General features: G+C 43.0%; 1 protein-coding gene and 1 long non-coding RNA gene across 20 annotated transcripts in view; one reads left to right on the top strand and one right to left on the bottom strand.

The window, feature by feature from the left end:
• The window catches only part of LOC140622688 (uncharacterized), a 56,942-nt gene extending 54,799 nt beyond the window's left edge, over window positions 1-2,143 (bottom strand). For 3 of the 4 annotated variants that reach the window (XR_012022382.1, XR_012022378.1, XR_012022381.1), the window contains exon 1: window positions 1,761-2,143. This is a non-coding gene — a long non-coding RNA (uncharacterized lncRNA). Of the gene's footprint in view, window positions 1-329; window positions 446-1,760 lie in introns of those variants that run through there. The other variant, XR_012022379.1, reaches the window with a different exon arrangement.
• MEIS2 (Meis homeobox 2) overlaps window positions 599-24,816 on the top strand; it is a 205,465-nt gene continuing 181,247 nt past the window's right edge. For 3 of the 16 annotated variants that reach the window (XM_072808347.1, XM_072808341.1, XM_072808339.1), the window contains exons 1-7: window positions 601-1,735; window positions 2,962-3,194; window positions 4,850-4,991; window positions 5,684-5,734; window positions 6,675-6,725; window positions 7,495-7,644; window positions 17,868-17,982. In XM_072808347.1, the coding sequence (XP_072664448.1) occupies window positions 1,724-1,735; window positions 2,962-3,194; window positions 4,850-4,991; window positions 5,684-5,734; window positions 6,675-6,725; window positions 7,495-7,644; window positions 17,868-17,982 (754 nt within the window). In that variant the 5' untranslated portion in view covers window positions 601-1,723. Of the gene's footprint in view, window positions 1,736-1,957; window positions 1,997-2,085; window positions 2,300-2,961; window positions 3,195-3,259; window positions 3,381-4,849; window positions 4,992-5,683; window positions 5,735-6,674; window positions 6,726-7,494; window positions 7,645-17,867; window positions 17,983-24,816 lie in introns of those variants that run through there. The other 13 variants (XM_072808350.1, XM_072808348.1, XM_072808340.1 and 10 more) reach the window with 8 other exon arrangements.

The following is a 24,816-nucleotide window of genomic DNA, read 5'->3' as shown; positions in this document are numbered from 1 at the left end:
AAAGTACCACTAAAAAAAAAAAAAAAAAAAAAAGAAAAAGAAAGAAAGAAACCACCAAAACCAAAAACCCTCTAGCTCCGGAGTGAGACGGTGTGCAGAGCCTGCTGCCCCTGGATGTGAGCAGAAAGCCTTCAGGGACGCCGGAATCGCCTGGCAGAGGAGTGGGGGCCCGCGAAATTAAAAGGAACAAAAGCAAGAGCGCCATGCCAAACGTCCCCGACGCGACCCCATTAGGCTTGAGCCCGGTGTGATGGGAAAATGAACTAGAAGGAAGTTTGAAAAAAAAATTATATATATATATATATATAAGATCTGAGGCGGTACCGTACTTTCCCTGTGGTTTTCTGCAGTTTTCCTCTCTGCGCTCTCCCTGGCCTCTTCATTCTCTCCCTCTTTCCTGGCTCGCGCGCGCACGCCCGCATGCGCGCGCTCCCGTTCACGCGCGCGCACACACACACACACACGCGCGCGCGCGCGCGCTCCTCTCCCTCCGGCTCCCCCGCCCCCCCCCCCCCCCCCGGCCGTCCCCGCGGAGGAGCAGGCTCGCTGATTTGCTCGGGTCCGCCGGGCTCCTGCCTCCCCTCCCCCCGCCCCCCGGCCGGGGCCGTCCGATCGCACTCGCTGCACATCAGAGGCTCGGCGCGGCGCGCTCCTCCTCGCTCCCGCTCCCGCTCCCGCTCCCCACTCCCGGGATGTGTCTCCGCCGCACGACGGGCTATGGCCACCACGACTTCCGGGTTCCGTCATTTCGTTCTCCCGCCGCCGACCCGCGCCGCCAAACTGAGGCTCTTCTATAAGCCAGGCAGCAGCCAACCTGCCAACACCTACTGACACTCACTCATCTCCCAGAGAGAAAGAGAGCGCGAGAGAGCGAGCGCGAGAGAGCGAGCGCGAGTGAGAGCGAGCGAGCGAGAAAGAGAGAGAGGGAGAGACAAAATACCTACCAGGAAAGGGGGGGAGGAAGTCCAGTTTTTGCAAACTATTCGTTTTTTTTCTTGATTTTTCCCCTCTGCTTTCTTTGAACGATACTTTAAAGAGAGAGGATCACATTAGAGATACCGCGGGGGCCGAGCTAAAGGAGGGGGGGAGGGGGGAGGAAAAAATTCAAGAAGCAGAAACCCCTCGCGGAGTTTTACTGGAAGAAAAAAAACGGGTCTGAAAGATTCCTCCTCTTCATCATCATCAACCATCATTCATTCACTACCTTGACATTCCGGGCTTTGATTGACAGCTGGAGTGGCAAAAAGCCATGAAACACGACAGTTCGGTTACATGTGGGCTGCTGACGGGCCGCTCGTAACCTTCAGTTCGGGGGCTTGACAATTTTTTTTTTCTTCTTTTTCTTCTTTTTCTTTTCTTTCTTTTTTTTTTTTTTTTCAACTGAGGGGAAGAGAAGAGAAAGAGGGGGAAAGGAGGACCGAAAAGGAGGAGGAGGGGAGGGGGGAGGAGGAGGAGGTGGAGGAGGAGGAGGAGGAAGATCAGGAGGAGGAGGAAGAAGAGGAAAAAAGAGAAAAAGAAGAAATATCACAGAAAAAAAAAAAAACTCTTCGTTGTCTTGCCTGGGCTTTTTTTCTCCCCCTAAAAAATAACATATTGGAGAATTGGGAGAAGTCTTTTTGGTTTGGAAAAAAAAAAAAAGGAATCTTCAGCCTAGATCACTTTCTTATCCGGACTGGGATATTAAATATACGACACATCCAGGAGTTTATTGGAGCGCAGACTGATGGCGCAAAGGGTAGGTTTAAATCTCCAACACTTACCTAGATATAAATCCTCTCCTAAGAGGGGCCTGTCCCGATGCCTCCTCTCCCTTCAACGCTGCTGCTGCTCGCTGCTTGATGATGGCGGCCAGTATTTAAGAAAATAGCAGCAAAATTATTCATCGGCTTTTCCCCCCCGTGCCTCTGCGTGTGTGCGAGTGTGTGTGTGCGTGCGTGTGTGCGTGTCTGGGCGCGCGTGTTCCAGCGCTGTGCGAGCGGGCGGGCGGCGAGTGCGTGTGAGTGGTGTGTGTGTGCGTGTGCAATTGTTACACGCTTTCGCCTCGCTCCAGCTTTTACCCCAGCAGCGCGATTCCCCCGGTTCTCCTGCTGCCGCCGCTGCCGCTGCTGCGCCGCTGCCGCCGCTGCTCCCGCGGCTCGGGGCGGGCACGGGCTGCGTAGGAGCCGCCGCCGCCGCCGGGGCCGCCGCTGGGGCCGCGCTGCCGCAGCCGCTGCGCCGCCGCCTAGACTAGCCTGGGCTGCTTGTTTTGTCTCTGAAATTGACAAGGACGCAGGGAATCCGCTGCTAAATAATGTTTCTGGTAACTTTCACGTTATTCCCCCCTCCCCTCCGCTCCCTGCCCCCGGGGAGGCACTGGCCCCAGCCTTCCCTCGTCCTCGGCGTTCTCCGCCTGATTATTAGCGTTTTTCTCCTCTTTATTTTGTTTCATTTCGCCTTTTGATTTATTGGATCCTCGGGAGGAGGCGAAGGGGGGTTGGGGGTGGGATCCGGGGCTTCCTCCTCCGCTAACTCCACTTCTCCCTCGGTTGGCTCGCTCCGGTTCTGCTGCCTCCGGCCCGAGCGGGACCTCCCGGCGCCCCCTCCGCCCCTGGCCTCGCCGCTCCCCTCTCCCTCCTCTAAACGCTGCTCTCGGTTCAGACTTTTTCATTTTAAAATTTAAGAACATCCCCCGCCCCCCCGCCCCGCAACTTTCAACTCGTTGTTTCGGCTGGTTTGGTTTCTGTGTGTTCAACTCGTGCTCGATACTTTTCTCCTTTCTGACTTTGTTTTTATTTCTCCCTCCCTCCCTCCCTCCCTCCCTCTCTCCTGCCTGCCTGCCCCCTCTTCCCTTCCCCTTTCCCTTCCCACCCCCTCCCCATTCCTCTCCCACTTCTCTCCGGCTTCCTTCTCCCGGCTTCTCTTTCTGTTCCCGCTCGGCTCTCCCTCACCTCCCGCGCCCCCTCCCCTGGCCGGGCGCGACAGTACGATGAGCTGCCCCATTACGGCGGGATGGACGGAGTAGGGGTGCCTGCTTCCATGTACGGAGACCCTCACGCGCCGCGGCCGATCCCCCCGGTTCACCACCTGAACCACGGGCCGCCGCTCCACGCCACGCAGCACTACGGCGCGCACGCCCCGCACCCCAATGTCATGCCGGCCAGCATGGGATCCGCTGTCAACGACGCCTTGAAGCGGGACAAGGACGCGATCTATGGGTAAACCAACCCCCCTCCTCCCGACCCAGCGTGCCGTTTGTGAGTGCGAGTGTGTGTTCGTCTCTGTGGGAGTTGAGGGGATGGTCGACCGAGTGGGGAGTTATTTCTGCAGGGGAGGGGGGTGGGAACCGCTTGCCTTCCCTTCAGAAAGGACAGAGACGGGGGCCTGCTCTTCGTCGCCTAAGTGTAAGTCCCCGAAAGATGAGGCTTCCTCCGCCCCCACGACCCTGTCACTCCGGACCCCACCGCCCAGAGTGACTTGAGTCCTGAGAATTTTGCCAGGGCCTTCTCCCCAAGGACGGGATTCCTGGCCAAAGGACGCAGCACTGGTCCTTCCCGGCCCCCTAACAGAGGCCTTGACGAAGGAGAAAGTTTCCTACCGATAAGGAGCAACTTTGGGGTTTTGTTTTGGGTTTTGTTTTGTTTTGTTTTTGGCTTGTTTGTTTGTTTGGGTTTTTGGTTTGGTTTGGGTTTTTTTTTTTTTTCTTTCTTTCTTTCTTTCTTTTTTTTCCTCCTCTGTTTCCTACCGGGAGTCTGGGAGTCACTAAATGCAGCCTGAGCTGGGATCAGAGCTGCTTCTGTCGGCCAGGAAGTCCTAATCACCCACTTCTTAATTCTCTGTAAATAAAGGGGGTAGACCTTGACGTGCCCCCGGGTGGAAGGGACTTGGTGCTTGCATAGAGCTGCTCTAAGGAGGAGTGAGGAAGATGGCTAGAAATTACGTATTTTATATTCTGAGAGAACTCGGAGAGGCGTGGAGGTGCACGGTCCCAGAGTGGACCACTGGTGCTATAGAGTAGGTGGGGAAGGCGGCGGTTTGCGAGGGGAGGGGACGCTCGGTAAACGGCCACTGAGCCTGAAGCCGGAGGCCGCAAGCATCCCGAAGGGTAGCTAAACCGCCCCGAGGAACACAAAGGGCAGACGCGCACGCACACTTCCAAGTTTTAACACTCGATGTATTTATTTTTGCCTGCTGGAGAAATGTGGTCTTTGGAAGGAAGCTCCTCCGCGTTTCACATTCCTATTATTTTGCCCCCCCCCCCCCCCACACACAAGGGCTTTACTAGAAGTAGAGCAAACAAGTTTATAAGGCAAGAGGGTGAAGAGGTTGGAAGAGCACTCTCTCCGATTTAGATGTAGGAAATAACGCTTCGGGTGTATATATAGGTGAAGCCTTCGGCCTCCTTCGAAATAACCATTAATTTGCAGAGTTAAAGCAATTCTTTAAAAAAAATTTTTTTTTTCCACAAAGTGTGCCTTTCTTGAGAGGCCAGGGCTGGGGATGAGGGGGTTGGTTCGGCGGTCTCCGTAGTGTGGGGATTGGGTCTGGATCAGCCCGAGCCCCAGACCGCCTAAGCTGCTTGGATGTTTCATTACCTCCAACGGAGGCTTTTCTTACTTGGCGGGCTGAAGTGGCCAGGGGCTTCTCCGTCTCGATCTGAGGGGCTCCTGAGCTCAGGGGGAGGGCCAGGCCGTTTTTCCTTTCTGTTTCTGGCCCAGGCTCGGCTGGCTAAGGAAGGGTTGTAAAGTGTGATGCGTGCCTGTTTTATTAAAGAAGGAATCCGAACCCTCCAAACTTGTTGATTACAGTTCTTGCTCCTTCCCCTCTGCACCCCGTCTCCGTGTGTGTGTCTCTGCGTGGCGCTGCCCGTTAGGCACCCGTTGTTTCCTCTGTTAGCTCTGGTCTTTGAGAAGTGCGAGCTGGCGACCTGCACTCCCCGGGAACCCGGAGTGGCCGGCGGAGACGTCTGCTCCTCCGACTCCTTCAACGAGGACATCGCGGTCTTCGCCAAGCAGGTCCAACCTTCTTGACCCACTCACCCTCCTGCAGACCCTCACTCCCCCTCCCCTTTCCTCGGAGCAGTACATGAAAGAGGAGGAAAAGGCAGGGACACCCGATCTGTTCCTCTGGCCCAGCCTGTGCTCTTCGCCTCCTCCCCATCCCTGAGCCTGGAGGCGAATTGGAAGCGGAGATAAATATGGGTGTTTGTTTTTCCCCCCAGCCAGGAATACAGGGGCTCGACCCTCGAATTAAAGTTGACCTGCTCCTAATCTGGGGCTTGGCCTTTTCCCCCGCCTGCAGCTACTTGAACAAGTATTGGGGATAGGGCCTGGGAGGGTAGGAAGCTGGGCGCCTCATGGGGCGGTGCGCGCCGGGCGCTAAGGTGAGGGAGGCTGAGAGCCACGGCCCCTTAGACGGCTGCAGAAGGGGGTGCTCGGCCCAGAGAACGGCCCAGAGTTCCCAGCTACGGCATAGCAGTTCCAGGCACCCCGTAGTAGGGCGAGGAGTAGAAGGCCCCAGAACTTTTTCAAGCGAACCCACTAATTTAGGGCACTGGTTTGTTTCCTGTATTTTCCCAAAGCCCCTCCACTCTTCCCGGCCACTGCTCTTCCGCCATAGACCCGCGCACACAGTGTAGTCCGTGGCGGCGTTTCTCCTCTTTTAGGTTGGGGTGGTAGTTCACTTTGGGTTTCCCTGCTTCTTACAGGTTCGCGCCGAAAAGCCACTTTTTTCCTCGAATCCAGAGCTGGACAACTTGGTAAGGCTGGCCGTTTCTTGCCTTTCCCCAGCCTGCCCGCCCCCCGCCCTTGCCTGGAAGCACCCACCGTCCCCCCGGAACTCCGGGCAGTTGGAGCAGAGCCCTCTTTCTGCAGCTCGGGAGCGACAGGGAGGAAGGGAACAGCTTAGAGCCCCCCGCAAGGGAGATGGGAGGTGAGAGGTGGGGATGGACCTCCGGAACAGCGGAGGCCGGGGAGCAGCAAGCGGGGACACAGCGCCCCGATTGCGAGCAGGGGATGAGTCCCAGATCTCGGCTGCGAGAAGTGAGTGATTTCCACCGTTTGCCAGGGTAGGCAGCCGAGCCCCCGGCAGCTCACCCGAAGGAAGTCACCGCTGGCGCAGCGGCGGAGGGCGGGCGGGGAGATGGGGGAGGGACGCAGGGGGCATGCGGGCGCGGGCCACTTTTAGGTGCGATTCTTTTGCTAATTTGCACAATTTCAATATTAAAAGTACTTAAATCCGTTTTCAAAGGCCTTGCTTCACCATTCATCTTGAGTATTTCCTTCTTTAGTAAGGACGGATTTCGCAGGGTGTGCTGTTCTAAAAAGCTTTCTCTGAAGAAGCGGATTTTTTTTTTTTTTTTAATTTGGCCTGAGGTCGAGAGAGGGGACGGTTAAAGACTGGCGGAGAAAGAAGGCCTGGCCTTGGAAAGCAGTCCTTACAAATAGCTCAGTGAACACAGGGGGCAAAGATACTAGATGCTTCGGCTCAGGTTGAGTCTGATTCCTACCCCGTGGCCAATGAAGCAGAGATGATCAGTAATCATTTGTTTTTTCTGACGATTTTTCAATGTGTGGGTTTTGCGTGGCCACTTGCCTGTTTCTTCTCCCCAGTTCAATAACCTCAGCACCCCACCCCACCCCCACTCAGGACTTCTGAGTCACAGAGCCTTAACTCCACACTCTAAACTTTTCTTTCAGATGATACAAGCAATACAAGTACTAAGGTTTCATCTTTTGGAGTTAGAAAAGGTAAGCAGGAAACGACACTCCCCATTTTGATTTAGCCACTCTCCTTTCTTAGTTGACTTGGGATGTCTTTGAGCACCTGGAGGTTTTGAGCAACTTTGTTACCACGTCTGTCCTTCGGATTGCTCCTTAAGGAGGGTCTCAGAGGAAGGGTGAATTAGAACAGCCCTGCCTGCTTCCCCCTCCCGCCTTTTTCCCCAGGCATTCAGGATTATTTTGAAATGCAGCAAACCATTTGTGTTACTGGACATTCAGCCTGCTTGCATCTCTATTAGCTTAGCTCACCCTCAGACCAGACCAAGTGTTAGGTGCAAGTAGAGGGAATCATCCTCGCTGGGGTGTCTTTACATTGCTCTGCAGCTCAATCACTTTCCCCTGGAAACATACAAAACTCTTAGCTTATTGAATCGCAAATGCCAATGCTATTCCCAGTTCCAGTGTTTTAACATTTTGATGTTATCATCAAATGGGATTTTCCCCCTTGGACTCCCAGTCTGAACCCAGTTATTTCCAGTCCAGTTTTTTTCTCTCTTTATTGTAACTTGTTGCTCAGGGAAGTCTCTGGAGAATAATATCTGCTGCAACAATTGCTCTATTGTTTCCTTGCCTTCAAGTATTACACCCATTAATTAGAGTTAGTTTGGAAGACATTGCACTGTTGCCCTTTCCACATGTAACCTTGCAACCTGATTTTTCCCCCTTTAAAAATGTAACAAAACAATAACAAGAACAATACAAGCTAAACCCTCCACCATGAATCCTCCTTTTTTAGGTCCACGAACTGTGTGATAACTTCTGCCATCGGTACATTAGCTGTTTGAAGGGGAAAATGCCCATCGACCTTGTCATCGATGAAAGAGACGGCAGCTCCAAGTCAGATCACGAAGAACTTTCAGGCTCCTCTACAAATCTCGCTGACCATGTAAGTCTGAGAGCCCTTTGGCGTTCTTTTGAGACCCCTGGCTAAAGCATTAAAAAAAAAAAAAAAAAAACCAAAGAAACAAAAAAAACTTGTAACAATTAGCTGAGCTCAAACTTAGTTTTCTTTTTAAATGATCTGGTCTCTTGGGGGGGGGGTGTCTTTTCTCCCTTTCACACTACCTCTGCCCTACCTTTCCTCTTCGTTTTGCCCTTTCCTGGCCCCCTTTCTTATTTATATGGCGAACCAAAGAGACCAGGGAGTTGATAGAGTGATTTGTGCTCTTCATGTGTAAAGTTTCCTGCATTTGGTGGCTTGAGTGTTAGCAAATTGTCTGTTTGATATGGTGCCTGCTGCCTTCTCTGCCTTCTCAACTCTGTGTAATCAGTGCAGCAGGGACAGAGAGGCAAGTCAGCTAGCTTGGGAGCTTGGTGGGGGGGGTGTGTGTGGAACTGAACGATGAGAGGAACTGGGGAGGGGGGCTGCTGACTTCCAGGGTCTCATAGAGTGACAATCCTGAGAATTATTGGCAACCTTGCATTGCATTCGAAATAAAAGGAGTGAACACATTATGATTCTCTGAGCTTTTGCTCTGTAGAAACTTATTGTCAGTATATGGACTTATTGCCAAGTGCCCGAAGCATCTTCATAATAAAAGACAGTAACTTTGATGAAACAATTATTCACAATGTAATACACAAAGCTGAAGGGAACTGCGATTGAGTAACCATAGGTTAGTGGTTGAATTTTAACACTTAAACAGTTGGTGAATGAAGACAGAGTAGTAAGGAATGACTGTGTATGTCAGGCCAGGATGGGAGATTTCTTTCTATTCCCTGTTTAATCCTATTTTGGAACTGATCTAGGGACTCTGATGCAAAAAAAAAAAAAAAAAAAAAAAAAAAAAAAGAAAGAAAGAAAAGAAGAAAGAAAGAAAAAAAGCATATGTAGTGAGACTGAAAATTTGAAAAAGAAGCAAAGAGAAGAAAGATTGCAGCTGGTAGGAAAGGCAAGAGTGGCAAGGTTAAAGAGTGGGTGTGAACAGCAGTTTATTTATAGGAACTCAAGCTGGGGGTGGGGGACAGGGCGTCTATAGATTATATTCAATTGAGCTTACAACCTAAGCGATATAGGCTATAGTCTAATAATTTGCTGGCTGAAATATTAATTTAACACTTTGTGGAGTTAAACAGGCTTCGAAGCTTGAAGGCAGTTTGCATCCCCGCCCCCCCCCAATTCCTGGGTGTTAACAGGAATGGATTGAGATGCCTTGAGAATAAACCTTCTATGAGGTTCTTTATCTCCCCCCACCTCCAAAAAAAAAGTTTTGAAATACACAATCATATATTTTAATTATTAGCCTTTGTACTGTATAGAAAGCCAGCCTAAGAACAAAAGTTAAAAAAAAAAAAAACACAAAAAACCTCAATCCTGGTTGTCTAGTTCTGAGACAGAATAAATACTATGGCGTTGAAAGCTCCTGTGCCCACCTTTATTCTTGGCTTTTTCCATCATGATGGGGGGAACTTCGAGGGGCTCTTTTGTATTTCAGTGTATTAATAACTAAAATCAAAAGGGTGCAGCAAGCAGCTATGAAAGTTTACTTGCTGCTGTGTGGCTATATGATGAGGATTGTTGTCTACAAGGCATGACACCACCTTAGAAATATGTGTTGTTGTTGTAATTTATTTGTTTATTTTCATCACTTCCTGTTTCTCAATTCAAATACATTCTGCAATGTTGGAGGAATGGGAAGGCGTCTAGTTACATGGTTTATAGAATGAGAGGTTCACAGTTATCTGCAGAAACATTTCTTGTGACATTTCTAGGGGTCTTGACTACTTGGTTTTCTAGGATAGTTTCTTGGCAATTGTTTTTCAAGTGGATATGTGTAACTAGAACATGTAGATGTTTACATAGAAGAGATGAGATAAACTAGGCTGTTTAGGGTATTGGATGATAGTGCCAATTTATGAAACTATCGTAATATTTAAATTACACTCAGAAAGGAAGTGGCACCTAAGAGGATAGCGCTTTAATAATTTAACAATCATCATCTTTGGATAAAAGAGTCAACTGTAACATTTGTTGCTCCACTTTCAGGCCCCCAATCAAGTAAAGATGACAACTGATTTATTTTGAACCCATGAGGGCTTGCCACCTCATTGGGCATCATAATTTAAAGCCTTTTATTTCCTGGAGATCTGAACTATAACATTTTTACTTTAGCCCCCTGCTATTTGTTTTGAAAGGAAGCAAGAATTTGTTCCGCCAGGCACACCGAGGGGGAAATGACGAGATTTGCTGCAGACTTGAATTTGATGCAGGAGGGGAAAGAAGACCTTGTGGGGCTTTCACCATTTTTTATCTTTTTGTACCAGAGGTGCATGGGTTATATGTTCATTTTCAAGGCATCTCCCTCCAAAGTGAATTTGCTTATGTTTCTGCCTCTCCTGCAAATGTACCCTCCCTTCACCACCACCACCACCCACCAGAAAGGGGAAAATACTGCAGCACTACTACCTGAAAGGTGGTATGAGTGGACACTTTCAGCATGTAAATGTGTCCAATTTGAATCTCCAGGTTTATTTTTTCATTTGCTTTGATATGCATATTTAATACATTGCCCCAGGCTAGATCTCATTTGGTGCACGCTGGGGCAGGGGTGATGATGAGCCACTTCAGAAGGACAGAGACAGCGTGTTGTTTTCTCTGTGTTATCTGTTGGCCCACCATTCTGATCTGCTGCGCTTCCTCGTGGTTTTATTTGCACATGAAATGCCGAGAGCATTTCAACTTATTGGCTATGAATAATGACAGCTAAAAAAGAAGTGTAGTTTAATTTGTTGTGTGCCAAGGTTTCTCTTGTGGAGGTGACAGTTTGTGACAGCTGTTTGACACCCCCAAAACACATACACCTCTATACTTATTAAGTGGTATCAAGCTGCATTGTGTGTGTGTGTGTGTGTGTGTGTGTGTGTTCAAGGAAGGAATGGGCAAGGAAAGAGAGAGAGTGAAATAAAAGAATAAATGTGTAATTTTGTGTAGTGGAAAGCAGAGAGAAAAGTGTCAGGAACAAGATATTAGGTGCCGAAATAGACTTCTATTTTCATATTGAAAAATTTGCAAAGAAAATCAAATGAAAGTAATTGCTACAAATATCTTGAAAGCAAGTATTTTTGGCAGGCTTTTAAGAATGAGTTTTATATACTATTACATGGTAAATCAGGCTGTTGTCATGCTGATTTCACATTCTGTAATTTTATGTAAATAATCTGATGTAACACTGATAAAAATACAACCAGAGTGTCCTAACCTTTCATATGTTACATTCATTAGATATACTGAACCCGTTCATTTATTATCGGCATTTACATGATGGGCATGATGATAAAAAAAAAGTTTGGAATTAAATAGAAAATGAAATTTGCCACATTGGCTCCTAGTTTGTTTTTAGTAAATCCATGATGAATACTTATGTTTTTATATTATAATATAGTTTATTTTATATTCTTATTCTACATGAGAGTAATTGTTATTGGTAGAAAACAACTATTACAGTATTCTTTGGAATATTGGGAAGAAGAAAATAAGACGGTTAAAGGAAATAGAACTCTGTTTTCCAGCTGCAAGTCATGTTAGGTTTCCCAGACATCCAAATTTATTATGTTTAAAATAAACATGTCAAGAAACCAATTCTTTAAAAAAAAAAACTTTCCAACTTGAAAACTATTGTGGAATATTCATATTTCTCCTAGTCTGTAGTATTTCTAAATAATAGGTGATATCCACATTTTCTACTTTACGTAGATCTAGCCTTTAAATCTAGTGCAGCCAAATAAAATATATCTTTACATTTTCATTCAAAGATCTCACATATCTCTAGAACAGTGTTAGATAAATGAAATATATCTGTTTGAAATATATTCTCTGAGCCAAGCTCTATTTGCCTGAAGTGCATACAGCTCTATCATTATTTGTAATTAATGTTCATAAGGACCTCGTCTTATTTATTTATTTCTTTTCGGATGAATTAAAGATAGGAAAGAAAATACAACTTTATCTGTTAATAGTTCATGACAGGTGCCTTAAAATTGTCTAACTCTGATAATACGATTAATAAAAAAATGTTAATTTCTATGTTGAAAGCTCTATAAATGAAGATGTGCTGTTTTTTTTTTTTTTTTGCTTCTCTGAATATGTCAAGTTTATTGATCTATATACAGCTTTTAAAAATGGGTTAAGTTGAGGGGAGAATCCCCAGAACCTTGTCGCTGATGGAATACAGGCCAACGTCTAGCAGGGATTAGGCAGCAAGGTGAGGGGTAGTAGCCTTAGGTGATTATAAAATATCAAGGCGAAAATAATGGGATTTGATAATAATATTAATAATATTAATAATACAGATGATTTATTTTATCAGATAGTCTCTTAAATTCTGAGATTAGACCTTGTGGTGTGTTATCCAAGGTCTCCAGGGACCCATTCCAGGAAAGTTCTGTCTCTGAGTTCTGTCCACCAGCGCAACATGGCGGGGTCATGAGTTCTCTGTTGTTATTGTTATGTAGCTTCTAAAGGTTGGTTGTTGTGTAGCTTCTGAAGGTTGGTTGTTGTGTAGTTTCTGAAGGTTGATAGCTCTTCTGTCAGTTTTCCATTCAAAAGAATTATATTATTTAAATTACTTCGGTTGTGCAGTTGAAGTATGTTTGCAGGGTAACTGTGATGAGATGAGATTAAACAAACACTTGACAACCACTGACATTCACTATCAGATGAAAATTTTGATATTTTAAAAATTGATTTCCTATTTTTTTCAGACTGAACATTTTATGGAATTTCCCAACGCAATTCAGAATTATTGGAAACATTTTATAATGCGATGGTATACCAACAAAACAAGAAATTTCTCTTTTTTCTAAAAGTTGCTCCATTAAATAGAGGGATTCATTTTTTTTTTAATTTTGGTATTTGTTTTTGGAATTTGCAAAGAGTACTTGCCACTTCTTTGAGAGTTACTCACATATTAATTCCCGAAGCTTAATAAAGGTGGAAGCAGGGAGATGAGGGAAAGACCCCAGCTCTATTTACATTTTTAAAGAGTGAGTCCATGTTATGAAAGCATACATGGTTCTCTTGAGTTCTTATGTCAACTTTAGAATAATGAAGTTGAAATTTCAACATTTTTTCAAACCATATGATTAACGTTTTTAACTTCTGTAGGCTTGACTAGCTCATGATAGGAATCCTCATCTTATTCAAAAAAATTATTTTTTGCACAATGTTAATTAGGTACTAAAACATCATAAAGTCATAGGGAATGTGTTCCATATTAATTACGTGCGGTGATGCAAGCATATCTTTTGCCTTTGTTGTTTAAGCATATTGAGTCAAATTAGTTTTGTGTGCTTCATTTGCTGGTTAAAATATCTTTATATATGTTTACTATTGCTTTCTACCTACAAGCATATATTCTGAATTACTACTCTATTGTCTAAGTTCATATATATATTCTGACTTGGTGTTATAGATCATGTTTTAGAAGTGTAGATTTTAGCAAATCAAATACTTATTTTAAAGTATTTTTTTGATAATAGAAATAAGAAGTAGCAGTGACCTTAGGGATTATCTGGCCTAACTTCTTAATTTTAAAGAGATAAAGGAAACCAGTCCCAGGGAAATGAAGTGCATCACTTGCTTAAGGCTGCCCATTCAGTTAGAGGTGGCACCCTAGTGTCATAATTCGAATCTAATGCTCTCTTTCTCCTGTATCACATCCACTGAATCACCTTTTCATTTGGGGTCTAAGATGAGTTTTGGATTATTTTAGATAGAACCCGTATGTAGTGTGGCTTTTTTTTTTTCTTTTTGAAGCCTAATACATTTTACTTCCCCAGTCAGTTTTGTATTTATTTAGAAACACTCATACATTTTACTCCATTGTCTTTTTGCAACGGGAGAACCATGAGCATTGTGGGATCGTTTAAACAGGGCAATACCGCCAGTTCACGAGGACTTATTAAGTATTTTCCTATGGGCAGGTCCCCACTGCAATGCCATAGTGGTATAAAATGTTACAATTCCCACCATATCTGCAATCTCAACAAAAGAGGCACGTGCATGTTTTGCTTCCTATACCCAGAGACTCCTGTCCTATCCATGCTCTTTCCCAGATTTAGCAAAAACCAGTGATGGTGCTGTTTCGTTTCGTTTCTTTTCTTTTCTTTTCTTTTCTTTTCTTTTCTTTTCTTTTCTTTTCTTTTCTTTTCTTTTCTTTTCTTTCTTTTCTTTTCTTTTCTTTTCTTTCTTTCTTTCTTTCTTTCTTTCTTTCTTTTTCTTATTTCTTTTTTTTTTTAATTTCAAGGGAGAAAACACTGGCAGAATTGTGTTTTCTAGGGAAAGCTGTGTGTAAATGAGAAACAGAGAAGAGCAGCAGAGTGATCTCCTGTGGCCCCGCTACTACAAGCACTCCCCATCTTGTCTCATGCTTTTATATTAATTACAACTTGCATTATCAGCTGTGAGTCTGTAGCCCAGCAAATAGAAAATACTGCCCCTGGAGACCTAGCTTCTTATATCTATTTTCCATCTCCTTCTATTGTGTTCCACTCAGTATTCACTGCTTTTCTCCTGCTAACACTGCTCTTTAACACAATTACGTCAGAGCAAGAAGAGAACCATATTTGACTCCCAATTATTAAAGCCACTGGGAATAGAAACATGTTCACTCCTTGCCCTCGGGTGTCTTCATGATACTTCGGTTGGAGAACAGGACGCATGTAGTGGAATGCATGTACCTGAGTGCTCACCCACACTCAGAGAGCATTTCTCTGTATTTTGTACATACATCATGTGTTTCACCTGCTTTCATCCGCCACTTTGGTTTCAAAATTCACTAAACTTCTGCATATAATTTGGCAGAAAGCCAGGCAGTTATTCTTGAAGGATGTAAATTTGGAGAGCATCTAGGGAGGAAGAAAGAGGTTGTGATACAAATAAATATTTCAGTCTAGGGGGAAAAAAAACAGTGTTATGGGTAAAGGGTTATATTTTATCTGTCCATGTAGGTTGTGGTTTTTTTTATGACCAGGAAGGTAACAGTTTTTTATGGACCAGATTATCAGCGTTTGTCTTTGGATATGATCAAGTCACCATGGTGTAGCTGGATATGGACAACTTTGGGGTAACTCCGCAGCCCTGAAGCCCCAGGGAAATCCATCTGTTTTTTTTCTACTTTCAAATGAGATGAATGCCATAGTACTCCTGAGTTTGTGTCAGTCTCTCAAATGGGTCATGATACTCGAGACACTCTATGGAAATAAACATCCTCTGACACTTGTTGGGGACAGCATTTTTGAGGATGTGAGGGAGGAAAGAGGAGAGACAGGGGCATGGTATGTTAAATAGTAAACAGGAGCAAATTTTAGGACCTGGCAGAAAAACCAAAGACCCAAGTCGCTCAGAGGCATCAGCTGCCTTTAAAGTAATATTTGCTTATATGGGTAATTTTTCACCCCTTCGCTTTAGAAAGCACCCCCTCCAAAAACCATTGAAGGAAGTTACAGTGAATCGTACATTATAAGGTCTGTCTTTAAAAACTCGGCACAGGTTTGACTGTTCAGGACAAACCAGTATTTTCAGTTGCAGGAAGTCCTTTTGAGCAGCAGCTTCAAGTCACTGTAGTGCCCAAATCAAAAGATTTGCCCCAGCTTCATTTGAATGATGATATAATAGTTGTTGGATGACATTTACCTTAAAACATGGTTGAGATGTTAGTGGTTAATTATTGTAATTTTCATGAGGGATAAGGAGCTTTTATAGCAGCTGCTTAATAAAAAGCCTGCAGTGCATAAAATTAACATCACTTACTGTATACACTGAGAAGTTTAGCCTAGGCCAAGGTGATTCAGTTATTTCATTTTCTGATAGAAGGCTCTAGCCAGTGTTCTTGTAGGACCAACTCATGCCATGCTTTTCTCTTCTTTCTTTCTTTCTTTCTTTCTTTCTTTCTTTCTTTCTTTCTTTCCTTCCTTCCTTCCTTCCTTCCTTCCTTCCTTCCTTCCTTCCTTCCTTCTTTCTTTCTTTCTCTTTCTTTCTTTCTTTCTTTCTTTCTTTCTTTCTTTCTTTCTTTCTTTCTCTTTCTTTCTTCTTTCTTCTTTTCTCTCTTTCTTTCTTTTTCTTCCCTCTCTCTTTCTTTTTTTCACGTAATTCTTCTAGCTCTTTATCTGATTACCATCCAGCGAACAGCTGACATGAAGAGGCTGCAAAGCTTGAAGAGCCCCTGTATTTTTTTTTTAAAGATTTTATTTATTTATTCATGAGAGACACAGAGAGAAGGCAGAGGTACAGGTAGAGGGAGAAGCAGGCTCCGTGCAGGGAGCCCGATCTGGGACTCGATCCTGGAAATCCGGGATCACACCCCGAGCCAAAGGCAGAGGCTCAACCTCTGAGCCACCCAGGCATCCTGAGCCCCTGTATTCTATTTGCCTTTAAAACTATGGGAGTGGTTTCTAACTTAAATAAAAAGAAGAATCACAGGCATGACTTTGTCCCAACACAGACAACACAGAACCTTGATTTTCATTTTGTTCTACTCTATTCTCTGATCTGCTTTCTAAAACATACCTTTAGATATCCAAGCCTGTGCTGTATTAATGGCCATAAGATTTCTGCTTAGGATTTTCACTTTGAATCAGTTGCTTGTCTGGTAGCAGTGCCAGTACCATTAATTGATATGGATATTTCTGATCTATAGAGTTTGGGGTCATTTCATCATCTTTCAAAAATGCTGAATGTGAATTTGCAGTCAGTTTGTAGACCTGTAGAGGGAAGAAAAGGGGGCTTTGTTGTTGTTGTCCCAATTAAGAATAGTCCCTTATTTTTGTCTCACAATGGTTTCTTGATTTTATTTTGATATAATTTTATATTCTATATATACATTAGAGTTGATGTAGAAGAAAATGATGGACGGAATTTCTTTTTCTGGATAAACTATATATAATGACACCATGGCAAGATTGCTTTCAGATGGTCAAGATGTTTGCATGTTGCCTATAGGCATGTCTGAATCCTTATTTACCAATTCTTATGAGAAGGAATTGCATAGTCTGAGAGACTGATGTTGTTTTATTTTGTTCCCAAAGAATCTCCCTGCACCCCACCCCCACCCCCACATAAGAATTTGCTCCCAGGAGATCTTTGGGCTTAGTTGAAGTCATCACATGCAGGTGACAAGTGTACAGCTCTGGCCTTAAGGCTGGTCTGTTTCATGTACTGTTCCTACTCTCAGTTTCTGCCAGAGGAAATTCCATCTCTTGCCTGCCTTCATGTGGTGCTGATAAAGTCCTTCCTGTACATTAGAATTCCTGTTTTCCTTTAAGCAACAGCAGGGGATTGGGAATGATCAGGAAAGGGGAGGAGGAACAGGAGAAGAATACACTCAGCAAAGTAGCATGAGCTATAATTTCTGTTTGCCTCGCATGTCCTTTGAAATCAGTCATGCTTCCAGGAAAAAAAGCACTGCCCTGTGAATGTAAAGCTTCCATGGAGCTCACGTGAAAGTCCTGTCCAGTTTGTCAGATGGCTGACAGTTCATAGTTGTTTCATTTTGTTCATGAGTATCACTGTATCTGCTGGTTGTATAGTCAGTTGATAATTTTCAGAGTTCATTCAGGTTGGTTTAGGTCAATGCATCCAAAAGATTCAAAGGCTACCCTAGACTTGGATCTGTGGTTTTTTGTTTTTGTTTTTGTTTTTTAAGGGAGTCATTGGGTTTTGAAGATGTTCTGTAATTAGTATCCAAGAGTACTGGCCTCTTTCTTGGAAGAGTGTGCCCCAATTAAGACAGCAAGAGTAGACCTGACTTCTAGATTTGTAAAAAGCTCTTTTTTCCTGACTTTAAAAATTAACTTTATTGAGGTATAATTTGTGTGAAGGAATAGCACCCCTATTAAGTGTCTGTTTCAATTAGTTTAAACACATGTAATGTATACACCGATGTAACTAACCATCACCTCATCAAGATTCTAGAGACTCTCTTTGTACTTTTGCTACCTATCGCTGAAAAGACAACATGCCATAAGTGTGGGATCGATACATGCATAGTTCTGCAAATACTAACATGCATACATTTTTTTTTTTTTGTCTCCACTTCTACACCTTTCCTGTTGGTTTTTCACTTATGGCCGAAATGGTAACTGTGGAAAAATCTCTTGGCATCCTGACATCAGAATCCTGCATCCTGGCGAGATCACGATGATGCAACCTCAACCCACTCAGCAGGCACCCCAGGGCCCTCCAGTGGGGGCCATGCTTCCCAGAGTGGAGACAACAGCAGTGAACAAGGTAAAAGGTCAAGGATTTTCCTTGTACAAAGTAGATGTAACTAAAATAACTTCAGTATTTTGTGATATCGGCACATCTACCTCCCTGTAAACAGGAGAGGGGCAGGGTAGAGAGCTGGTACGTATTTCCTCTCAACTTATATTACTTAAAAAAAAAAAGTCAAAGTGAGATGTCTAATCTTTAAGTAGACATTACAATAACAATTGATTAGTTCTGCCAATTCTTTTATAAATTTGGTTATCTACACTTTACTTCTGTGTGTGAGTAAATAGAATGACAGGCTTACTTTGCTGCTATTATGCACTAGTTGGAATTACTCTATAAGCAGGAGATTTTGTTTGCAATATTGACTATAGGACTTCTCTGTAATCAAGCAATGATGCCTCTAACGCACATAAAATGCCAAAATATGTTCCTATGAGCTCTAGAAGTACTGTGTGAATTTTATATGGAATTTTATCTTGGGAAGATGGATTTTTGAAGTTCTTAGATCATTTGTCTCCATTTCCATCAGCTGACATGGTGACTTTTGTCACAGATCCTAAAAGTTAGAATAATCAGAGGGCAAGGGGGATGTCAACTGCAGATGACAAGGAAGCTGAGCGTGATTTAGAATAAATTTTACCATTTAAAACTCATCTATTGCACAGAGAGCAATTATATATTGGTAGGGATGACTCTTCTATAACTAAAATGATAATTTAAAGGAGGATGCATTATTGAATGTGGGCCAGGAAAGTATATAGATTTTACTTTTTAATATTTTACATTAGATGGTGTCTGATCTCCTAGGTCTATTTCATCTCTATTATGACTGTGTTTATGGCCACAATATTTAAGCATTAGATAGTCTTCCAAGTGGAGGACAGTTTAACAGCTTGAGCTGTAGTCATATATGCCATTTGAAAGAGGGTGGTTGATGTAGGGTGAGTGCCTTGATTCCTCCAAGTTTCTGGCCACAGATGTTGGATTCCTAGTATTCAAGAAGAGTATAGAAAGAAACTTCTCTTCTAGGATGTCATTAACTGTGAATAGGTCCAAATTAGAATCTGAGTTGTTTACAACTGATAAAGAAATGAAAATCCTCAGGTGGTAAATTGTGGAAAAACTTGGGAATTAGATCTATTTAGGCTTACCTACTGTCTTTATTAGGCCAGTTAGATTGCACATGAGAAAATCAAACTGGAAGGTGTGTTGGAGATGGGGTGTACATAAATTCTTTGGATCTGCAGAGCAATGGCTTAATTGTGGTTTCATGTCATGGTGATGGACTTCTCTGTGCGGTTAAATCTGGGAAGCTTTGAACGACTCCACCTTCCCTACCACCTTTAACTGCTGTAGCACAAAGGGTGAAATGTATCTATTAATAAAAACAAAACACCCTAAACACTGGACAAAAGAGGGGGAAAAGAGAAGCAGACTTAATGGTCTAATGAGGCTATCTTCCAAAGACTTGTTGTGTGTGAGGCTCGCTTTGACCTTTCACTTTGCTCAGGAGCCCAGCGCTTCATTTTTCACATTCTTGCAATTACGTTAACGCTTCAAGCATTTCTGACTCCAAGTCAGCTAGCAACACCAGGCATAACTCAACACTGTGAGTTTTTCTCCTCTCTGTAGATTCATTAACAGGTCACGAAGGTCCCAACTGAAATTTAAAACTGACTGGTTCTGTTGGGTTGGTTGAGTTATGGCAGGGGAGATAGCAGGAAAGGACCAGAGAGAAGGGGAGGGGGAGAGAGAAGACCCTGGGGTTTGGAGCTTGGGAAGAGTTACAGCAACAGGCAAGGCATGGAATTATAGTATTCTGGTTAGTTTTGTTTTGTTGTTTTTGGCCAGAAAAGGGAAAAGTTCTGAGCCGGATACCCTGGGTTAAAGCGAGGTACACAAACCTCTCTGTTGTGGGTAGCTGCACCCACTTATCCCATGTTGAAGGATTTGATCCCTGTAGGATTTTGTTCCTTTTATCCTATCTCCGTGGGATTAAAGAATGGACATGGTAGCTTATGTGTCCTGAGTATAGTGGGAAGTCAGTCATGTTACTGTATTAAAGTGTGAGGGACAAAAAAAAGTTACGATTCCTGTGAAATGGGGAATGTTCTGGCATGGAGAATTTCCTACCTGGCTTACCACATTAGTGGTTCCCAAACACATGTTTTAGGGTATTCTGTTTGTTACAAGCAGACTAAATTTTCAAGGCCTGGCTTGGATGTATTTTGTCACACTCAGGCCTATATTATTAGTCTTCGAAACATGTATTTAAGGTATTTTGAAATTGGGCCCACTGAATTGTCCGGAGTAGCTTTCTGTGGGAAAGATTAATTATCTGCTTGAGGCAAAGTCAACAGAGTTATTGACTAAAATCACATATGCTTATCCTAGGTTAAATCTTAGGGTTGATGTAGGATGGAAAACCTAGGACGGAAATTTATGTTTCTGGTATTAAATATATTATAACGTTTCACTGGAAACCAAGTTCGTAGTTTAGAAAAGAGTTTTCTTGCGTATTCAGAATTTATTAGCACAACAGGCATATGGAAAACTGTAAAACGACTCAGTTTCAAAACAAATTATGATAAACAGAAAAAATAGGGATGAATTGTACTAAATACAGTGTTTTCATACACATTTTAAATTAAACTTTAATAGCCATATGCTATAAAACAATACATGCATTTATGTTACTTTATATTTTTTGTGAATATTTTTACTAACATGATTCATACACATCTTTACTTTGGAACCTAAAAATACCACATTTTATGACTTGATAGTGAAAGAGCTATAGTTACACAGGTGAAAGGTCATCTTTTCCTCTCTAGTGTTTGTGCAACGAACCAAATAGAGGGGAAGAAAATCAAATTTTAAAAATATTGTAAGAAACAAACTTGGTAAAATGTAAAACCTGACTTTACTATATCTTTCAAACAGCACATGCCTAGCAGTAAACTATACAAATATGAACCAGATTTTCATTCACTCTGATTTCTTTTGCTAAAAGCAGCCAAAGGGAGGGAGTTTGTCTTGTTAGTCACATTAGAATGAAGAAGAAATCTGTTTTTTCAGGGATAGAATTAAGGTACAGACTGGGGACTCTGGGGCAGTAACTGGCCTTCTTTGTGTCTGGCTTCCCATCAGTAAAATGGGGTTTGATAATAAGGCTTGGGGTCCCTAATTCTGTACCTGCTGAGTCAAAAGCTGCTTTGTATTTCATTGTGTATTTTGCCAGAGTAAAGACTAGGAAGCAGCCCCCTTGTTCATAGAGCACTTTGAGAGCCTTAGATGAAAGGCACAATATATGTACAAAGTATTATTATTATTGATGGGTTTGTGTAACTCCCATTAACGCTGATGGGAGTTACGCATGTGAATTGGCAAGAGAATAGACCCCTCAGTGTTTAGAGCACATGAAATTTACATTTTTTCCAGTGCTGTAATTGAGATGTTGACAAATTGGAGAATATTGATGAGCCTTTGTTTTAAGTATTTCGTGCCAAGTTTGTTTTATTTTTCCGGGTTTGAACAATGGTATGGGTTCAGCAGCAATGAATAAAAAGGGTAGAGTAAAGATAACTTTGTATTTCAATATTTTGATGTGCCAATATGAAATAAATTGTCTTAGGCAAATGGAATATGCTGTTTTAATCATTAGCTATGCATGAAAGAAAAATTGATGTTGACATCTTTGCTGTAAAATCGTTGTAATGGGGCCTTCCTTACAATTCATTTTTGTAAAATTCATTTTGTACATTTTGCAGCAATTGAACAATCCCTGCACTGTGAATAGGCAGGATTCCCAGAAATACCGAGACAGTTGGCCCAGTAACTGCTGAGCTCACACTGAACACCACACGCACGTTAACCATACTGTTGCCAGACCAGTTTAACCTAAATACATTAGCATACTAGCATCTATATGTCTCTAATCCTTCAGGGCATGGGGCTCTACAAACCAGCATAATTCCCCGGCCCTCTGTCACTGACCAAACCCTCCCACTGACGTCCTCAACGATGAACCAGACCAATAGGACTATTATTCTATAGCTAGATATTTATTTATGTATTATGCAGTTCTTCACCAGTCATGGTGTTGAAATCTAAAAATAGCCCTTTATGTTGAACGTGTTTATAGGGAAGCAGGCATCTAAGAGAGTATTACGCTTTAATGAGTTTATAATGCATACTCTAGGTATGAAATAGGTTTCTCCCCCACCAGAATCTTCCAGTTAGACATTTAAACGAGGGAGGAAAAACCTCCAACCGACCTACGGTGGGTCCTGATTCTGCTCTACTGGGATTTCTTATTCAGTCTAGGAAAACTCTGTCAATGGAATGTTTTCATAGTGGCGGCAATTTCTTTAAAATAACCCTAAATACAATATGACAGATGCCATCTGGCATAATCTTTTGCGAGTTGCTTTTAACTTTTATTTTTCCTAGAGCTAAGTTCATCCAAAACTGGTCACTCACTGCTATGATAAGTAAATGACATTTCTTTTCCTTCCTGTCTTCCTAATTGTATCAAAGAAAAAAAAAATCTCTGAGAATGTAATTGATAATTGAACATTCCCATAGAAGAAGCTGTTGTATATAGAATATGTTGCATTTTTTTACTCTGCTGCCCGCTTCCCTCCACCCCCCCTCCCCCACCCCGGCCATAAAGTCAAAAGAATACCATCCTTTAACCATCAGCAAACATCCAAATGATTTCTGTTGATTTTCTCACGACTTTTTAGAATAGTAACCATTAGATATAAAATTAAACTCTTCTAATAAATAAACGCTCTAGGAGCATGTAATAGTGCCCATAAATGTTTAAAAGCTTTCTATAATTGCTGTTAATTTTGAGTAATTTCTTCCTATATGTATCAACTTACTTGAAAAACCCAGAGTTGAGATTTCTAGTTTTTTTTTTAACTTAGTCATGTAAAGGGATGTCTCGTGATGCCAGTTAGAGTTTAATTTAGAGTAGTAATTAAACTTGAATACTGCCTCATAAACAAAAGATAAACAATAAACCAGCCACGTTCCCTGCTGTTTCATAGCTTTCTTTCCCAGATGTTTTAGCCTGATAATTTTTACACAGTGAACTACCTAACATGGAGTTTTGTGGACAGAGGTCGAAGATGAGTTTTCTTTCTTTCTCTTTCTTTCTTTCCTTCCTTCCTTCCTCCCTCCCTTCCTTCCTTCCTTCCTTCCTTCCTTCCTTCCTCCCTTCCTCCCTTCCTCCCTTCCTCTCTCTCCTCCCCCCTCCCTTTTTTTTTTTGGTAATCCATCTTCCCTCCAAAAAAGCAAAATGCAGAGGATTTTCCACTATATAGGCTTTACACAATTCTGATAAAATAAAAACTTAACGCAGATGTGCTTTAAAAGATACCTCGAGTTCTTCTTGTATATTGGTTTTGCTGTTGTTTTTTTCTTCAAAACTTGTCGTGAACATCTTTTACACTTAGTGGTGTAAAGAGGAACTTTATTTTTAATCAGAAGTCCAGTCTTGGTAGTAAGTAAGGGAACGCAGAGCTCGACAATGGCAATGTGTCTTCTCGCCCTTTCCCCTGTCCTCCTCCCCCGTGGCCCGGGTTCCCGGATGGGCTCTGCTCCTCCTTGGGCCACAGGGCTTTGTGTGTCCAGTTCTGGACCCTTCCACTGCCAGCCATGCTCCTCCGGATTGTCAGGTACTAGTCTGCCGTTCAGTGCAGAAGCCATGTTATTTTCACTGGGTGGGGTAATTACTGAAAGCTGAGAATAGCTGCTCTAAAGACACAGGGATACTTTCATGATCCCATTAGCATAAGAGTGGGTAAATTATTCATGCCAAGTGAGGATTCTATGGGGAAAAGTATAGTTAATGCACATAGTTTTTAAATGTATCCCTTTCTGCTCTGAGACTAAATTCTTGTTGGAATCAGTTCTCAGACATTTACGGGAAAGCTCTGGTGGCGTGTTAGATGCAGTTCATCTCTCTCTGTTTGCGGCGCTCTCAATAGAGACCATCTGGCAGAGATCCAGAAGGTGATTAAACAAAATGATCAGCTCTTGTTGCTGTGTTACATGTCCAATACTACGGATTAAAAAACATGACCCACGACAGTCACGCTAACGTCATGCCGCTCCCCCCTCCCCCTCCCCGCTCCGTAGAAGAATTCAGATGGTCCACAAATGTGTGTGCCATCTTTGTGTCCTTATGGCCCATAATCATGAACAGGTTGTGCAAATGGCTCTTTCTGTAGCACTGTCTGTTCCAGCAGCAAAGAAGAATTTCATATTAATTGGGTCAGTCTAATATTCATATTGACATGGGGAAAATTACTAAAATTTATTCTTATAGCAGACAATGAATATGTGTGCTTTCTGCCATGAGGGAAGTGAAATCTGACAACTGGCTTGTGCAACTGATTAATTTTTCGTGAAACTGGAGAAAATCAAAGCATGAAAACCTGTCATTCCCTGAAAACAGTGCACAACCCTTTGTAACTACACAAAATGGATTGGGTGGGGGGCTTGAGGGGAGCTCGTGGAAATGAACTCTGGTTTTAATGCCATAATCAGGGATGAATTTACAGTGCCATTCAGAGGAGTCCTCCCTCCCCATAAACAAGCTGATAATCACAAGGAAGCTGACTTCCAATTAGCTTTTCCTTCCCTCACACGGAGTCAGGGTGTTTATATGTCCTCCTTAAGCCTTGGTATGTCACTACCGAGTTGGTACATCTTGTGTCACATTCAGAAGTTTGGCAATAAAATATTTTATTATGAGGAAATCCTGTTAATAAGCAAGGTAATATTCAACCAATCATTTTACGATTGAGTTAAGGTAAAAATGCCAAGATTTGTGAC

Source organism: Canis lupus, chromosome 32 (assembly GCF_048164855.1).
Source record: "Canis lupus baileyi chromosome 32, mCanLup2.hap1, whole genome shotgun sequence".
Lineage (NCBI taxonomy): Eukaryota > Metazoa > Chordata > Mammalia > Carnivora > Canidae > Canis > Canis lupus.
This window is presented reverse-complemented; position numbering and strand designations above follow the sequence as displayed.